Source organism: Rhinoderma darwinii, chromosome 1 (genome assembly GCF_050947455.1).
Source record: "Rhinoderma darwinii isolate aRhiDar2 chromosome 1, aRhiDar2.hap1, whole genome shotgun sequence".
Lineage (NCBI taxonomy): Eukaryota > Metazoa > Chordata > Amphibia > Anura > Rhinodermatidae > Rhinoderma > Rhinoderma darwinii.
This window is the reverse complement of record NC_134687.1, coordinates 381,161,286-381,179,144: the sequence shown is the minus strand read 5'-3', so window position 1 is coordinate 381,179,144 and position 17,859 is coordinate 381,161,286. Positions and strand designations below refer to the sequence as shown.

The window sequence follows — 17,859 nt, the reverse complement described above, 5'->3', positions numbered from 1 at the left end:
CTGACCCGAGCCAAAACTCTTTTTTTTTTCCTACCTAGTATCAGCCTGCTAGTGGCAAGGGCCTATACCCCTGGCGCTGCGTCCCACAATGACAATAACGAGAAATACACATTTCAACAATATTCAATTTAAAGGGTTGTCGACTTTTAATTTTGCTCACATAGCGTTCTTACATCAGTGCAGTTGCCATAGTCTAAAAAAAATAAATATGGTACAGCCCACAGTTTTTTTTTTTTAATCAGTTCAATTTTATTCAACAAACTTCACATTATTACAGGTCATTGTACGTTCTCATACAGTGTATAAGCAAATTTCAACAGACCCAATTATTTATATCCAACCAAACATTCCCTTCCCCCCAACTCCCCCTTGTATCCCCCCAGCCGGTCTTCTCGATACCACTTTTCCAATCCTCTCTCCTTCTCTTCCCCTTTTCCCTTCCCCATCCTACGCCTGCTCTCCGTATGCACCCCCCCCCGTCAGTGGCCCTATACCTGAACGTGTGACCTTAGTGTCATTAGCTCCGCAGAAGCATACCCAGATTGATCAATCCACCTAGCCCATTGTTTTTCAAACTTGACCTTGGACCCCCTCTTGGAGTATATCCTATATTCCATCAGAACCTGTGAGTTAAGTGCCCCTATGATTTCTTGTTTTGATGGTGGCTCCGCATCCAGCCAGTGCTCTGCTATTCCTTTCCTAACTTGATACAGTATTTTTGCGATTGCCAACCCTGACATCCTATCCCCCTCCAAATCTCCAACATACCCTAGCAGCATTACCACAGGATCCCATGGAATCTGTACCTCAAACACTCTCCCCACTAGCTCCAATATTTCCGTCCACAGAATCCCCAACCTCCCGCATGTCCAGAACATATGAAAGATGTCTGCTTTTTCCTCCGGGCACCTAGGGCACTTGGCATCTGCTCTTAATCCCATTTGTTTCAGCACCCACGGGGTCCTATACACCCTATGTATCAGAAACAACTGCGATCTTCGTTGTGCTACATTAATGGACAAAGTACATGTTGCTGCCAATACCGCCTCCCAGTGGTCTGTTGTAATAGGACCCACATCCCTCTCCCATACAGCTTTCACTGGTGCCATAGGATCCCCCAGATGTTCCACCAATAACCTGCGATAAACCAATGAAATTAATCCTTTTGACGTTACTGCTTTTGCAATATGCTCCAACACCCCCGCGGCATGCATTGTCATGTCTACACTGACCGCTTGTGTCTGCACAGCGTGCCGAATCTGCAGGTACTGATAGAACATGCGGGAGTGCAGCTGAAACTCCTCCCTTATTTGCTGAAAGGATTTGAGTATGCCTCCCTCGTACAACTGACTCAATCGTATTATGCCTTGCTGCTCCCACCCCTGCATCCCTTCCAATTTACCCAATTCCCCCAGATAAGCATTCCTCCAGAGTGGTGTATATTTAGTGCATTCTCCTATCCCCAGCAATTGCTTGCACTGCCACCACACCTTGTGTATGAGAAGCAGAGTGGGTCTGGTACTCGCCATCCGTTTATAGCTGTGCGCTTCCAGTCCTACCAACGGGTTCTCCCCCCCCCCCCAGATATGATAGGATGCGCGCACTGGACCCCCATGTCTCTTCCTGCTCCCACCCCCAGAAATGCTGACATTGGGCAGCTAAATAATACACCCAAGCATTGGGCACAGCCAGGCCCCCCTCCTCTTTCGGCAGCTGTAATTTCTCCAGTTTAATCCTAGGTACCCCCTTCTTCCATACTAGGTCCCTAAAAAGGTTATGCAACCTCCTGAACCAATATTTGGGGATCCATACCGGGGAGTTATGTAGGACATACAGCACCTGGGGCATAAGGATCATTTTAATCAGATTCGTCCTACCCAGAGCCGATAGCGGTAACTTATTCCACGCCTCTACTTTGGCTTTTATCGTTGTTAACAGTGGCATTACATTAAGGGACATATAATCCTGTGCTTTCGCCGTCACCCTAACCCCCAAATACTTAAACTCCGTGACCATCCTCCTCCCCAGTCTGGATAACCCCCGGGTCCATGAGCATTAGAGCCGATTTTGACCAATTAATGAGTAATCCTGAATATTTCCCAAACCGCTTAATTAGGGCCATCACTAACGGTAGTGTGCGCTCGGTATCCGCCATGAATAACAGCATATCGTCTGCGTATAATGCAATTCGTTCCTCCACCCCCCCCCCCATATCTCAACCCCTGAATATGTTCATGTTGTCTCACTGCGCACGCCAAGGGTTCCACCGCCAACGCGAACAACAATGGAGATAATGGACATCCCTGACGCGTTCCCCGCTCCAGCGCGAACCGATCCGATAGCACCCCATTCACCCTTATCTTTGCTGTCGGGGCTACATACAACAACTTTACCCATTTTATATAATTAGGGCCAAATCCCATTTTCTCCAGAACTGACCACAAATATTTCCACTCCACGCAATCGAATGCTTTAGCCGCGTCTAAGGACAGAATGGCTCTCCCCCCATGATTATCCGGCAGAACTTGTAAATTCAAGAACAGCCGTCTCAGATTCACCGCCGTCGATTTGGATGGCATAAAGCCGGCCTGATCTCCATGTACCACCCCAGCCACTACCTTAGCTAGTCGAAGCGCCAATACTTTCGCCATGATTTTAATATCCTCCGTCAGTAGAGAAACTGGTCTATAGGAGCCCGGGAGCTGGGGATCCTTCCCCTCTTTAGGCAGAACGACTATAGTTGCTTCGTACATTGTTTCCGGAAGCCGCCCCCTATCAAAACTATCTAAAAGAGTGGCCAATAACTGCGGTGCGAGCTCCTCCCCATATTCCTTAAAAACTTCCACCGGAAGACCATCCGGCCCCGGCGCCTTTTCACTGGCTAGTATCCCTATGGCTGCCTGGAGCTCCTCCAGAGATATGGGCTCCTCCAATGTCCCTCTCTCCTCCCCTCCCAACCTGGGAAGTTCTATCTCCCCTATATACTCTTCCAGCTGTTGAGGTGTGTGCTCTGCCCTAGAGGCATACAAATCCGAGTAAAACTGCTGAAAAACTTTCAAAATCTGTCCTGTATCCGTCTCCAACTTCCCCCCCTCCCCTTTAATAGTGTGTATGTAATTATTCTCCCTCTGAGCCTGCGCCATCCTTGCCAGTAACCGTCCAGTGGTTTCCCCCTCCTCATAATATTGGCGTTTTAAAAACATCCTTTTGTTATCTGCCCTCTCCAACTGATGCTGTTTTAACAACCGCTGCGCCTCCACCCAATGCTTCAGTGTGTCTGGTGTGTTATCTATTATATGTAGCCTTTCTGTCTCTGTTACCCTTTCCAACAGCGCTTCCCCTAATTGTCTAGACCGTGTTTTTACTGCCGAAATGTGCTGGATGAACACCCCTCTCAGCCACGCCTTCATCGCGTCCCACAGTATCTCTTGCGGTACCGTTCCCGAATTGAATTGAAAGTATTCCTTTATGAGGTCTAAAATTTGTTTATGATCTATCAACTTCAGCCAAAAGGCATTGAGTTTCCAGCACCCTTGCCCCCGCCCTGTCCTCCCCTCCGTCTCTACCTTCATTAACAAAGGAGAATGATCCGATAACGCTCTTTGCAAGTACTCTATCTGGGCTACAAATGGTACCGCTGCCGGTGAGCACAAGATTAGGTCTATCCTAGATAAAGACTGATACGTGGAAGACGCACAAGAATACTGAAAGCTATTTGGATGTTTATCCCTCCATATGTCCCGCCAACCCATTTCAGCAACAAGATGGCCAAACGCTGTTAAACCTCCCCCTGTCATGCCGAATTTATCCATATTGGTATTCAATACTGCGTTAAAATCCCCCATCACTAGTAACGGCACCTCCGGGTACCTAGCCAGTTCCTCCACCACTTTGATACATCCGCTAGAAAATGGAGGGGGGACATACAACACCACCAACACACAATTCCAATGATACATCGTACAGTGTACCCCCACATACCGCCCCTCCCCATCCTGGAAGGAGTCGTGACATATAAATGGCACTGCCCTATGTATGAGAAGACTCACCCCCCTTGAATATGTAGTATGATATGAATGAAAACTATGGCCTACCCAGGCCCTATGCATCATGGAGACTGAATCCCTAGTCATATGTGTCTCCTGTAGTCCTATCACCCTCGACTCCTGTTTCCTAATAAAATCAAATACCGCCTGTCGTTTTCTGGCTTCCCGCAGGCCCCGTACATTCCAGGACAAACAATTAAGTGATCCCATCATCCCTCAACATATCCCAACACATCCTATCCTGTTCTCGTAATTTTACATATCCGACCGGCTGGGTCCTCTTTCCCTCCCTCCCCTCCCCTGTAACCTCCCCCGTAAACCTACCCCTTTCCAAGGGTTGGGGCGACAGAACGTATCCGCCATTACCCATAACAAGCGTCGGCAGGTCAACTCCGCCCACCGTACATTCAACAATACCATAACTCGTTATTCACTTTTCCCGCGTAACTGACCATCCCTCCCGCTGCCTTTTTCTTGCAAATAAACTACCATCCCTTCAACATATCGGTACCCCTCAATGTCCATAAACACATTCCTCCTCTTCCGGTCTTCCGCGTTCACCGCAACCATGCCCTCCAACTCCAAGTCCAAACATGACCAGAAACCCTCAATGCCATATCTTGCAATTTTCTACGACACCTGGTTCAGTCCCGCATCCCCAGCCTCCTTTTGACAGCCGGTCTGTTCCGGATCAACGCCGTCCCTCTGCCTCCGCCGGTCTCAGCTGACTTTCATGGCTATCCAACCATCTAACCGCTTCTCTCGGTGTCTCGAAAAAGGAAGTTGTGCCCAGCGCCACCACTCTCAGACGGGCAGGATACATCATTGAATATTGGACTTGTAACGCCCTTAGGCGTCTCTTTATATCCATAAACTGTGATCTTTTCCGTTGTACTTCCATAGAGAAATCCGGGAAGAAGGACACTTTCACCCCATTAAAGGAGATGTCTTGACGTTCTCTAGCTTTCCTCAGGATCTTGTCTCTATCTTTATAATGTAAAATCTTTATCAGCACCGGTCTCGGCGGCCTTCCCGGAGGGCCGGGTCTGGTCGGCACCCTGTGCGCTCTCTCCACAGCAAATAAAGGGGTCAATTCCTCTCTGCCAAATGTGTCTATCAGCCACTTTTCAAAGAAGTCATCCGGATTCGCTCCCTCCACTCTTTCTGGAACCCCCACTAGGCGAACGTTATTCCGTCTCAGCCGATTTTCCATGTCGTCTGTCTTAGCCAGCAATGTCGCCACTGCCTGCGAGTGTGCCTGTACATCCTGCTTTATGTGAGGAATCGCATCCTCCATGTCTGAGACTCTCCCCTCCACGGCAGTGGTGCGTTCCGCTACTTTTTGCAAATCATTCCTGAGCAGCAAAATGTCCTCCTTCAATCCACCCATCTGGCTTGCTAAGGTATTAAGGACCATAGAATTTTGCTTCACCGCTGCCAAAATGTCCTTTAGGGAGGGTTCCTCCTTCCTTGCTCCACTTTTCCCTCCAGCACCTGGCTGATCCTGCATGGCGCCACTCATCTCCTCCTCCTCCTCCTCCTCCTCCTCCTCCTCCTCCTCCTCACTTCTCATGTCCCCCGCCAAAGGAGAGTACCTGGATCCATAAGATGAGCCTCCAGCTGCCTGATCTCCAGCCGACTTTCGCTGCTGTGCAGCCGCCCCCCCTGCTCTCGGCGTGCGGGCGAACCTCTCCAGCTTCTCCACTACTTCCTGCCGGAGGCCTCTATTGCGGCCTTCCTTCTCCTCAGCGCCATCTTGAGCGCGGGACCCGGGACTCGCTGGCGGCGACTTCTGCTTCTTTGAGCGCGTCATTATGGACGGGCACTCGTGCTCCTCCACCTCTAGACTCTGGTAGGACCCTGGGGAAGCTGTTTTCCCCGAATTTTACGGGATATATGGACCTTATAGGATGAATACAGCAGGAGCTCCGGTCACACACGTCCTCTCACATTCACCGCTAGGCCACGCCCCCCGTACAGCCCACAGTTTAGTTCATAGAAAGCATCCATAGGATGACTGAATGGACTAAAGCTGGCGGCAGTCATGTGACCCACATTATGTGACCCCTGGTATTCAGGTAATACTATCTAGGTATATAATAGGGGAATATTAGGTATATTGAGGAACAGAAATTATAAAGTATTTCTATCTACAGTAGCATCTCACCACCATGTCGGTCAGTGTCTGTGAGGAGAAGCTCTTACATTCTTCTCCGTCTCCTGTTTTTTTTTAATATTTAACTTTATTAACATGACTAAACCCCTTAAAAAAAAGGCACAGCCAGTTGCCGATGGCCACAGCCTGCATTTTCAAAGTATGGGAGAACGGCCCATAAGACGCAAAAGACAGGACATGTTCTATCTTTTGCAGTACACTTCTACGGCGCTGACACCTATCCGTAGCGATACAGAAAGGTGTCCGCGGCCAATAGAACTGACTGAGTCCGTAATTGCGGACCGTATTACGGTCCGCAATTACAGAGATTTTTTTACGGTCGTGTGCATGCGGGGCCTTAGCCTGTGGATGCATTACACAGGACTAATCTGTGGGTTATACCATTTTACTGTCACAGGGGCCTCATGCACTATAAGAAATGTATGTGAGCAGAATTTCTAATACATGTATAATAGAAAACTGTATGATTTACATAGTAACATAGTTCGTACGGTTGAAAAAAGACACATGTCCATCAAGTTCAACCAAGGGATGGGAAAAGGGAAGTAAAAAATTTCTACACATAGGAGTTAATATTTTTTTGTTCTAGGAGATTATCTAAGCCTTTTTTAAAGCCATCGACTGTGCCTGCTGTGACCAGCTCCTGCGGTAGACTATTCCATAGATTCACAGTTCTCACAGTAAAGAAGGCTTGTCGCCTCTGCAGGTTGAACCTTTTTTTCTCCAGACGGAGGGAGTGCCCCCTTGTTTTTTGAGGGGGTTTTACATGGAACAGGATTTCACCATATTTTTTGTATGTGCCATTTCTATATTTATATAAGTTAATCATGTCCCCCCTTAGTCATCTCTTTTCAAGGCTAAATAGGTTTAGTTCTTTTAATCTTTCCTCATAACTTAGATTCTCCATGCCCCTTATTAGTTTCGTTGCTCTTCTTTGTATATTTTCTAACTCCAAGGCATCCTTTCTATGAACTGGAGCCCAGAACTGGACTGCATATTCTAGATGAGGCCTCACTAATACTTTGTAAAGTGGTAATATTACATCCCTGTCCCGCGAGTCCATGCCTCTTTTAATACACGATAATATCTTGCTGGACCTTGAAGCAGCCGATTGACATTGCATGCTGTTATTTAGTTTATGATTTACAAGTACACCCAGATCCTTCTCAACAAGTGACTCGCCCCAGTGTAGCTCCCCCTAGGACATATGATGCATGCAGGTTGTTGGTACCCAGGTGCATAACCTTACATTTATCTACATTAAACTTCATTTGCCAACTGGATGCCCAAACCCTTAGTTTGTTTAAATCCGCTTGCAAATTCACAAACATCTTCCATAGTAAACTATACATAGCTTGGTGTCATCTGCAAAAATAGAAATAGTGCTATTAATCCCATCCTCTATATCATTAATAAATAAGTTGAATAATAGTGGTCCCAGCACGGAACCCTGTGGTACACCACTTATAACCGGGGACCATTCAGAGTAGGAATCATTGACCACAACTCTCTGGATACGGTCCTTGAGCCAATTCTCAATCCAATTACAAACTATACTTTCTAAACCTATAGTCCTTAATTTACCCATTAGACGTCTATGAGGGACAGTGTCAAATGCCTTTGCAAAGTCCAAAAACACTATATCCACAGCGGCCCCTCTGTCTAGGCTTCTGCTTACCTTTTCATAAAAACAGATCAGGTTAGTTTGACAACTTCTGTCCTTAGTAAAACCGTGCTGGCTGTCACTTATAATACTATTTTTTGTCACATAATTCTGTATATAGTCCCTCAAACCTTTTCCCCACAATGGATGTTAAGCTTACTGGTCTATAATTACCCGGGGAAGACCTAGAGCTCTTTTTGAAAATAGGCACCACATTTGCCCTGCGCCAGTCCCTTGGCACTATACCAGTCACTAGAGAATCTCTGAATATTATGAAAAGGGGGACAGAAATAACTGAACTAAGCTCTTTAAGAACTCTAGGGTGTAACCCATCTGGTCCCGGGGCCTTGTGCACATTTATTTTATTTTATTTAGCTTGGACCATATCTACATTCATCCAATTCAGTATATCAACTGATATATTAACAGCACTGGCACCGGCTACATCAGCTGTTCTTTCTTCTGTTGTATATACAGAGCTGAAGAACCCACAACTCTGCCTTCTCTTGATCCCCTGTGACCAACTCCCCATTACCACTATCTAGGGGTCCTACATGTTCAGACCTTGGCTTTTTTGCATTTGTATACTTGAAGAATTTTTGGGGATTTGTTGTACTATCCTTGGCCACCTGCTTTTCATTTTGTATTTTTGCTGATTTTATTAACTTTTGAAAATTTTTATTAAGCGCTTTAAAATTTACAAAGGCTACAGCTGTACCCTCAGATTTGTATTTTTCAAATGCCCTTTTTTTGTCATGTATTGCCCTTTTTACAGAAGGTGTAAGCCATGTGGGGTTTAATTTTAGTCGTTTATACTTGTTACCTATAGGAATAAATTTTGCACTATAATTACCCAAAGCAGATTTGAAAATCTCCCATTTATCATTTGTACCATTATTTGACATTAGTTCTTCCCAGTCTATATCCTGAATTGCAGTTCTCAACCTGGGGAAATTGGCCGCCTTAAAATTACCGTATTTATCGGACTATAAGACGCAGTTTTTAGCAAGAATAAATCTTGCTAAAAAGTCCCTGCGTCTAATAGTCGGCAGTCAGGGGACCCGGCAGCGCCAGGCCCCCTGACCGCTCCTTACTTAACCCCTTCCCGACACGTGATGTGCCAGAACACCGAGAAGGGAGAGGATGATGTATGGAGCGGGCTCAGCGCTGAGCCCGATCCATACACTGCAGGTATCAGCTTTTGACACTCTGCACTAACGACTAGCAACAGTGATGGCGCGGTTCCTGGCCATTTAACTAGTTAAGTGCCGCGGTCAATAGCGACCGCGGCATTTATAGTGGTTTCCCCATGAAGGACATTTATGACATATCCACAGGATGTGTCAAATGTCAGATAGATGCGGGTCCCACCTCTGGGACCCGCATCTATCTCTAGAATGGGGCCTTCTAAGCCCCGTTCTATCTTACCCGGCTCCGCTGTCTTCCGGCCACTTCACTTTCTGGTTACATGGTCGAGTTACACAAAGAGCTACGCAGTTTCCGTAAAACAGCTCCGTATTTTCAGTTTGCGTGTGAACATACGCTAAAACCTTTGTTATGGCAACCCGTCGGCAGCCGGTGATCGTAGGCCACTGATGGGTAATAGAGGGTGCCCTCTCCTGTCAAACCATTTAAATGCCACGGTCGCCATTGACCACAGCATTTAAGGGGTTAAACGGCTGAGTTTGAAAGTTTCTTTAATCTCAGCGGTTGCAGCGGGAGCCCGGCTGTCAGTCACCGCAAGGCTCCAGCAATGATGTTGCGGGCAAGGATTCTGTGCCCACGCGATCACCATCACATACATGCACGTCCGAATGCGGAAAGGTGACCCTTCACATGACGTGCATGTACGTGAATATGCGGGATGGAGTAAATGACAAATGGCAATGAGGGTTACAAATAATCTAAGAAGAATGATGTATAATTGAGTGAGAATGTTTGAACTTGTCTTTTTTCAACATAAGTTACTATGTAACATAGTGATTATTGAAACGCTCATTGAATCAAATGGTAACTAAATTTCTACATGGTGTTTTTACTATTTTCTATGCATTTTAACTATATTATAAGTAAATAACTATTTACTGTAGTTCTTTACCAGATTCAATTATTGATTGCAGAGCCACTAAATCAGGACGCCTTGCAACAAGCTGAGGTGTAGTCAATGGAGGCGACTTTTGGCTCTGTATAGATGAGAGGGTGAAAACAAACTTGAATAAATATTGTAGGACTTAGAAGACTCGGAAATAAAAATTTGTATATATCGTACAACCAAAATCAAAGCTTTCAATTTATCTACACATCACAAACAACTGAATTGTTAATTTTTACACAGTGTTTATGAAAACGAATGCATTGCTATCCTAACTACATATTTTTAAGACCGTCATTACAGAATTCCATTTTTAATCTTTCCAAAATAAGTAATACACAGGAACTATCACAATTCGTTTTTAAATATTTTTCAGCGAGATCACACTGTAAATGACAGGTTACAGCGAGATTACGCTTCCTCTGCTGTAAGTACCACAGACAGAGTAACGAAGTGCAGGGATTTTGAATAGACATCCCGTGGAATGTCTAGTCACTGTCTAAACACTTCAGTATCGTTAATGTGTCAGTATAAGACCGCACATAGTGATCTAAAAGGATCCCTATGCGCTGCCTAAATGAATGGAGAGGAGTGCATGATGCTGATTGGTCAGCGTCATACACTCCTCTGTACAACGCCCACTTGGTCAATAGTAAAATACACCCAGTTGTTCATTAAGAAACTCATTAGCATAAAACTAAAATCGCTAATAACACGGTGAAAATAGATCGTTTTTTTCAAATAAAAAACACTGCTGTCACCTACATTATAGCGCCCATCTCCTTATGTAGGAGATAGGGCACTTATAATGTGGTGACAGAGTCTCTTTAAAAGCTTGATATGTGAACTAAAGTCAAGCCTTAATTTTAATTTCAAATCTTTTAGAAATCTCCTTATAATCTTATCGTTGCAAACCCTTCCTTTTTTTTTTATCATACCAGTGAATATATTTATAAAATGATTTCAATAATTCTAATGAAGCTAAATTTGAAGGCGTAATCAAACAGATTATTTATGCAGTTTATGCATCTTATGTAAGTAAAATGCGTTTGTTTTTTTAAATCATTCCATATGTAGAAAACGGACAATACTTGGCTACATTCATCTAGTACCAAAACTTAAAGAACACAATTTTACAAGTTATTGATAGATATATTCTACAGCAGTCTTTCCCAAATAGTTTGTTTTCCCTAAGTAATATTACGGTTTCATTGTAAAAACCATATTTCATAAAATGCAGATCACCATGGCAGGCTCTGTTCAGACATTAAGCCAGCAAGGTATGCTGGGAGAATTCATTTCTGTAGACAAAAAATAATATGTATATATGGAGGCAATAAACATAAATTCACAAATACCATAACGGTATTGGAATAAATGAGTTAGCGGAAATACATTAATAATCCCAAACCAATTGTTTGGTGCAATGGAAGTGATAAGTCAGCTGGACTGCAGACAAAAAACAGATTTGACAGAATGATGGCTTAAATGTTGTTTGAGCTCAGTAACAGTTTAAACAGGTCAGAGTAGTATTATAGGTGGTACTAGCAGAACACATCCATTTTGGTTGTAAAAAAAACCTCAAATAAGGGGGTGGTCTCAAAGACAACCCCTGTCCATATGCCCTATGGAATTCACAGAGGGAGATCCCTCAGCTAGATAACCCCTCTGTTAGCAAGAACAGAGGGCTGCTCTGCTAAACCAGCTCCTGCTCTGGTGGACTCAGTTGCCACATATTTGAACGGCCAGTATGTAATGCTACAGCCGAGAGCCAGGGGATAGGGAAGCCAGACCCCTGGAGATCACCATGATGGTTTTATTTTAAAGTGGTTGTCTTGGTAAGACAAGCCCTTTAACACAGGCCCCCTATTATTGCCGCAAGGGAAATTTGCCCGGTCTACTGCAGATCAGAATTTTCCCCTGCCACTTGATGTTCTCACATGCATTTTACAGTCATTTTTTTCTTGCAGGTGAAGAAAAGTAATTCTTGATACAAAATAAGCATAAAAGATTAAAAGGAAACAAAAATACTAACAGGATTTTTTTTAGGAGAAGCAGATGGTGCAGGAGAAGACTCTGGTTTCGGAATACTGTCAATAAGTTCCAATACACCTTTCAGCTTCTGGTCAGAAATCTTTACAGAAAGTATAGGCAGCTCTCCAAACAATTTAAATCTATAAAGAAAATTGAAGAAAAAAAAAACCATAAAAAGGCTTGAATAGTACTTTATTCAACACTATTTATCAAAATATTTTATAAAAGTTGTTCACATTTTAACCTTCCTTGAGGGGTTACACATCACCACACATTAACCCCTTAGTGTCCAAGCCATAATTTTTTTCTTCATTTTTGTTTTACACTCCCCACCTCCTATGAGCCATAACTTTTTTATTTTTCCGTCAATGGGGTGGTGTGAGGGCTTGTTTTTTGCGGGAGGAGTTGTAGTTTCTAAAGTACCATATAATGTACTGGGAAATTGAAAAAAAAAAAATCTAAGTGGTGTGGTATTGGATAAAACTGCGATTCCTCCATTTTCTTTTGGGTTTTGTTTTTACGTCTTTCACCGTGTGATAAAAACGACAAACTTACTTCATTCTGCTGGTCAATACAATTACAGTGATACCATATTTATATAGTTTTTTTTAATGTTTTACTCCTTTTACAAACAACTATTTGTTAGAAAAAAAATATATTTTGAAACCCATAACTTTTTTATTTTCCCGTGGATTGAGCGGTGTGAGAGCTTATTTTTTGTGGCACTAGCTGTGGTTTTTATTGGTACCATTTTTTGGTACGTACGACTTTTTGATCACTTTTTATAAAAAAAATGTTCATCAGCGATTCTGGCGTTTTATATATTTTTATATATTTTTCCTTTTACGCCGTTTACCGTGCGCATTAAATAATGGCATATTGTAATAGTTCAGACTTTAACTGACGCAAAGATAGTAATTTTGTTTATTTTTTTACGTTAATTAAATGGAAAAAGTTTTCGTTTTTTTAACTTTAAAAAAAAAATAAAACATGTCAGTCTCCCTTTCCCAGCTGCTGAAAAACACCTCCACAGCAAGATGCTGCCACCACCATGCTTGACTATAGGGATGTTATTGGGCAGGTGATGGAGCAGTGCCTGGTTTCCTCCAGACATGACGCTCAGAAATGAGGCCAAACAGTTCAACCCTGGTTTTTTCAGACCACAGAATCTTGTTTGTTTCTCACAGTCTGAGAGTCCTTTAGGTGTTTTTTTGCAAACTCCAGGCAGGCTTTCACGCGTCTTTTACGGAGGAGTGTCGTCTGCCATAAAGCCGAGATTTGTGGAGTGCTGCAGTGATGGATGGCCTTCTGGAAGTTTCTCCCATCTGCACAAAAGATCTTCGGAGCTCAGCCAGAGCGACCATTGGGTTCTTGGTCACCTCTCTTAACAAGGCCATTCTCCCCCGATTGCTTAGTTTGGTGGGACGGCCAGCTCTAGGAAGAGTCCTAGTTGTTCCAAACTTCTACCATTTAGGAATTATGGAGGTCACTGTGCTCTTGGGACTTTTCAGTGCAGCAGACATTTTTTTGTACCCTTCTCCTCATCTGTGCATCCACGCAATCCGGTCTCTGGGCTCTATAGACATTTCTTTCCATCTCATGGCTTGGTTTTTGCTCTGATATGCACTGTCAGCAGTGAGACCTTATATAGACAGGGGTGTGTCTTTCCAAATCATGTCCAATCAAATTAACTTACCACAGGTGGTCTCCAATCAAGGCGTAGAAACATTTCAAAGATTTTCTATAGAAATGGGAGGCCCCCAGAACTAAATTTCAAGTGTCATAGCAAAGGGGTCTGAATTCTTATGTCCTTTCGAAATTTGGGTTTTCATTTTAATAAATTTGCAAAGATTTCTAAAATTCTGTTTTCACTTTTTTCATTATGGGGTAGTAAGTGCAGAATGATGGGGAAAATCTTGAATTTTTTTTCTTTTAGAAGAAGGTCATCAACATAAAACATGAAAAAAGTGAAAGGGTCTTAAGACTTTACGAATGCACTGTATTGGTGCTATACAAGGTAAAAATATAATAATGGGGCGGAGCCGGCGAGCGATGTGAGCGGACGCAGCGGTTGTGAGCTCCTGCTGGGATCCTGACATTTTACCCTTTAGTGCCCGTTCTTTTGCACTTGAGACTTCTCAGAGGGTCCTACCTTGTGGGGGATCATGCCGGTCACACTTCGGCATTACTCTGAGCCAGGCAGCATGGCGAAGGGGAAAGCTGGTAAATAAGGCGAGAGGGAGGCCCAAGATGGCGCCGCGCCGTAGACACAGACACCAGCGCGTGCTAACCGTGCCTCAGACCAGCAGCGGGAGGCTTTGAAAACTACAAGCCATGACTAAGGACCCAGCAGGGGTCTGAAACGCGTAGGCTAACGCCTATTTTCTCATCACCCTCTGTACTTCGGACATTACCCACCCGTCACAATTATTTCTCAGTCCATTTGTTTTTATCAAAGCAACATTAAAACTTGGAAAAAGTTTCCCGTTTTAGCAGATTCACCACTTCAGCGCTGGTTCCAACTTTCTTTCTCTGCCATTTCCATTGCGTGTGCCGACACGAGGATCCGTGCGCTGACTACCATACCTGTGACTAGGTGAGCTGGAGGAAAATTTCCCCCCCCCTTTTTTCTGTAGATTTATATGCTTATATGGTAAATTATTTCATTCCTTATGTCTTATAGTTACAGTATATGTACCACTGCCCTATTCGGGTGACGTCCTTCAGAGAATACTACAATTTACCAGACATGCTTCACAAGCGCCTTGGGTGAGAATGGGTGACTTTAATAATACTATAGATAATTCTATTGATAGGGCAGTGGGAGGCGCATTCTCGGGTGGGGGAGGTTTGACCTTTTGGCAAGATACTTAATGAAGTGACATTGATAGATCTGTGGCGCTCCAGATTCCCAGACTCTAGATGTTATTCATGCTTTTCTACCACACATGGCACTCTGTCTCGAATGGACTTGGTCCTGGGAAACACCCCAGCCCAGGGTATGTTAGGGGAAGTGGAGTACTTGACTAGGGGATTATCTGATTACTCGCCAGTACAGGTGACTATGGGTCTACCTCCTGTGGGAAGTCGAACAATTGGTCTCTGGAGGTTTAATCCTTACTGGTTGAAAATCTTAACACCAAGAGTCCCTGTTCAGGCACAAATCCTAGAGTTCTTTTCGTAGAATGTGGGCTCTGCATCACCTCTTGTGGTATGGGATGCCATGAAAGCCTTTCTTCGGGGCACCCTGATTAAGGAGAACAATAAGTTCAAATCGTCCTCTAGGCCCCAAAAACAAAGTTTCAGGGAGGATGTGCATAGAGAAGAAGTGGCATTGATACAGGACATGTCTGAAAGGTGTCAGGGGGAACTTAGAGAGGCCCAGGTACAGCTCCGTCAATACCTATTGACAAAGGCCAACCATAGACGTTTCTTCCAGAAACAGCGTTTTTTGAGGAAGGAGAAAAGGCGGGACATTTGCTAGTTGTAGTCTACAGAGCACAACAAGATTCCCCATACATTAAAGAGTTGTATGATGATGTGGGAGGGGTTGTGGACACCTCCCCAGAGATACTTGAGGTTCTGATAAAGTATTATGCAACCATATATAGTTCCAAGGCAGACCACTCTTCTGAGGAGTTAGATCGTTTTTTTCCAGAGATTAGATATGCCCTCTTTGTCTTTGGAGGACGCGACCGAGTTGGATGCTCCGCTTACACCGATTGAATTGGAGACGGCACTTGCCTCCATGGCTAATGATAAGTCCCCTGGTGTGGATGGTCTTCCTTCCGAGGTGTTTAAATTGTACAAAGATGAGTTATTACCCACACTACTTGAGGTATATCAAGAGGCCTTTTCTCTGGGACATCTCCCAACATCCATGATGGATGCTATTGTCTGAATTCCCAAACCCAGTAAGGATGTCCGACAACCTGACTCCTACAGGCCGATATCCTTATTAATGGTTGACGTCAAGATTCTGGCGAAACTCCTGGCTAATAGAGTATCCCGTATAATTTCTAAAGTGGTGAATCAGGACCAGGCGGGCTTTATGCCAGATACGTCCACGGCTGTTAATCTCAGGAGGCGGTTTCTGAATCTTCAGATGACACAATCGGTTGAGGGTGCTAAGGCAGTGGCGTCACTTGATAGTGTTGAATGGAAGTATCTCTGGGCCACTCTGAAATGTCTTGGATTTGGTCGATACCTTTGTTAAGTGGGTCCAGCTTTTGTACGATTCCCCCAGGGCTAGAATTAAGGCTAATGGGTTAATTTCTGAATCCTTTGCGTTATATAGGGGGACGAGGCAGGGGTGCCCTCTTTCACCCCTATTATTTGCCCTAGCCACTTACTATTAATTGGACTAAATCCTCTCTTCTTCTGGTGGGCCCTCAACAGGCCGATTCCCTGCTGTCAGCGGAGCGGCTGCAGATTGTTCCTCATTTTAAATACCTGGGCGTTCAAATTAGTGCTACAATTTCAGACTTTGAATATTGTTCCACTTCTTCAAAAGATGCAGTTTCAAACTAAATCTGCGGCATGGTGTAGACTTCCCCTTGGAGTTATTGGTAGATATCATCTTGGTAAAATGATTCTTATGCCACAAGTCCTATATATAATTCATAATGCCCCACTCTGGCTGCCCCTTAGAATTTTCCGTAAAATGTATGCTATTTTTTCGTGACATTATATGGAAGAAGGGAGTGCCACGGATACATTTAGAGACGTTACAGAGATCGAAGGAGGACGGGGGACTGGCAGTGCCGAATCCATGGTTGTATTTCCTATCTGCACAGCTCCAACACTTTAAGGGGTGGGGGTCGGATAGTACTAATGGCGCAACTGGTAGATTAACTAGTTATATTATGGGGAAGCGGGTACTACTGCAGGTGCTTGAAGCAGGTCGCTTGGGTGTGCAGGGACGATCCATACCCACTTTATTACTTATACATAAAATCTGGGCCAAGGTGAAAGGTGTCAGGCCTGGTGCGGTTTACTATATACTCTCCTATCTGGCATAATGTGCATTTGACAAACTACAAGGCTTTGCTGGGTGGAGGGACAGGGGGATCATTACTCTTGCGTAGCTGGTGACAGTTAATGTATTCAGAACGTTTGAGGATCTGCGGTCAGAATATGCCTTACCTCACTCTGCTTTCTATCAGTATCTTCAATTAAGACATGCCTGGGACTTACAGAATAGGCAGTCTCCATTGACGCAGGTTCCTCAATCCTCACTTGTTGATCTGGTGGCTCAGCCTGGGGGTACTAAGGGAGTTAATTAATTATTCTACAAATGTCTCCTTGAGGCAGTCCATAAAGGTCAGCTACTTTCTTTAAGGCATAGATGGGAATGTGACGTGGGTCCTATAGAGGAGGAGGTATGGCAGAAGGTCATGGAACAGGTTCCTAAAACATCCTTGAGTGAAATGTACAGGCTTTCCCAATTTTACCTCTTGCATAGGGTTTACAGAACCCCATTATTTTATAGCATGGGTTATAGGCCAGACTCATCGTGCCATAGATGTGTTGAACTGAATGCAGACCTGATACATGTGATGTGGAGTTGCACTAGGTTTTGGAGGGATATGGTGGACTTCATTGCTCAAATTTATGACTGTGTTGAAGGATTTGGATCCGGTGGTGTGTATTCTGGGTCATACTGCAAATTTACCTGTGATGGAGAGTCAGCAACTGGCGTTAATGTGCCTTCTGTATCAGGCTAGAAAACTAATTGCATCCCATTGGAAAGATACAGAACCTCCCACTCTTTCTGAACTTAAAACGAGTTAACACCATGCTACGATTGGAAAAGTATGTGTATGACAAAAAGGGGACCTGTTAAGGA

At 44.2% G+C, this 17,859-nt stretch overlaps 1 protein-coding gene across 1 annotated transcript in view; it reads right to left on the bottom strand.

The window, feature by feature from the left end:
* Window positions 1–17,859, bottom strand: part of VPS13A (vacuolar protein sorting 13 homolog A) — a 249,923-nt gene that overhangs the window by 125,010 nt on the left and 107,054 nt on the right. The window contains exons 23-24 of the mRNA XM_075828295.1: window positions 12,013–12,151; window positions 9,984–10,068 (exon numbers count right to left, since the gene is read on the bottom strand). Coding sequence (XP_075684410.1) covers window positions 9,984–10,068; window positions 12,013–12,151 — 224 coding nt within the window. The remainder of the gene's footprint in view (window positions 1–9,983; window positions 10,069–12,012; window positions 12,152–17,859) is intronic.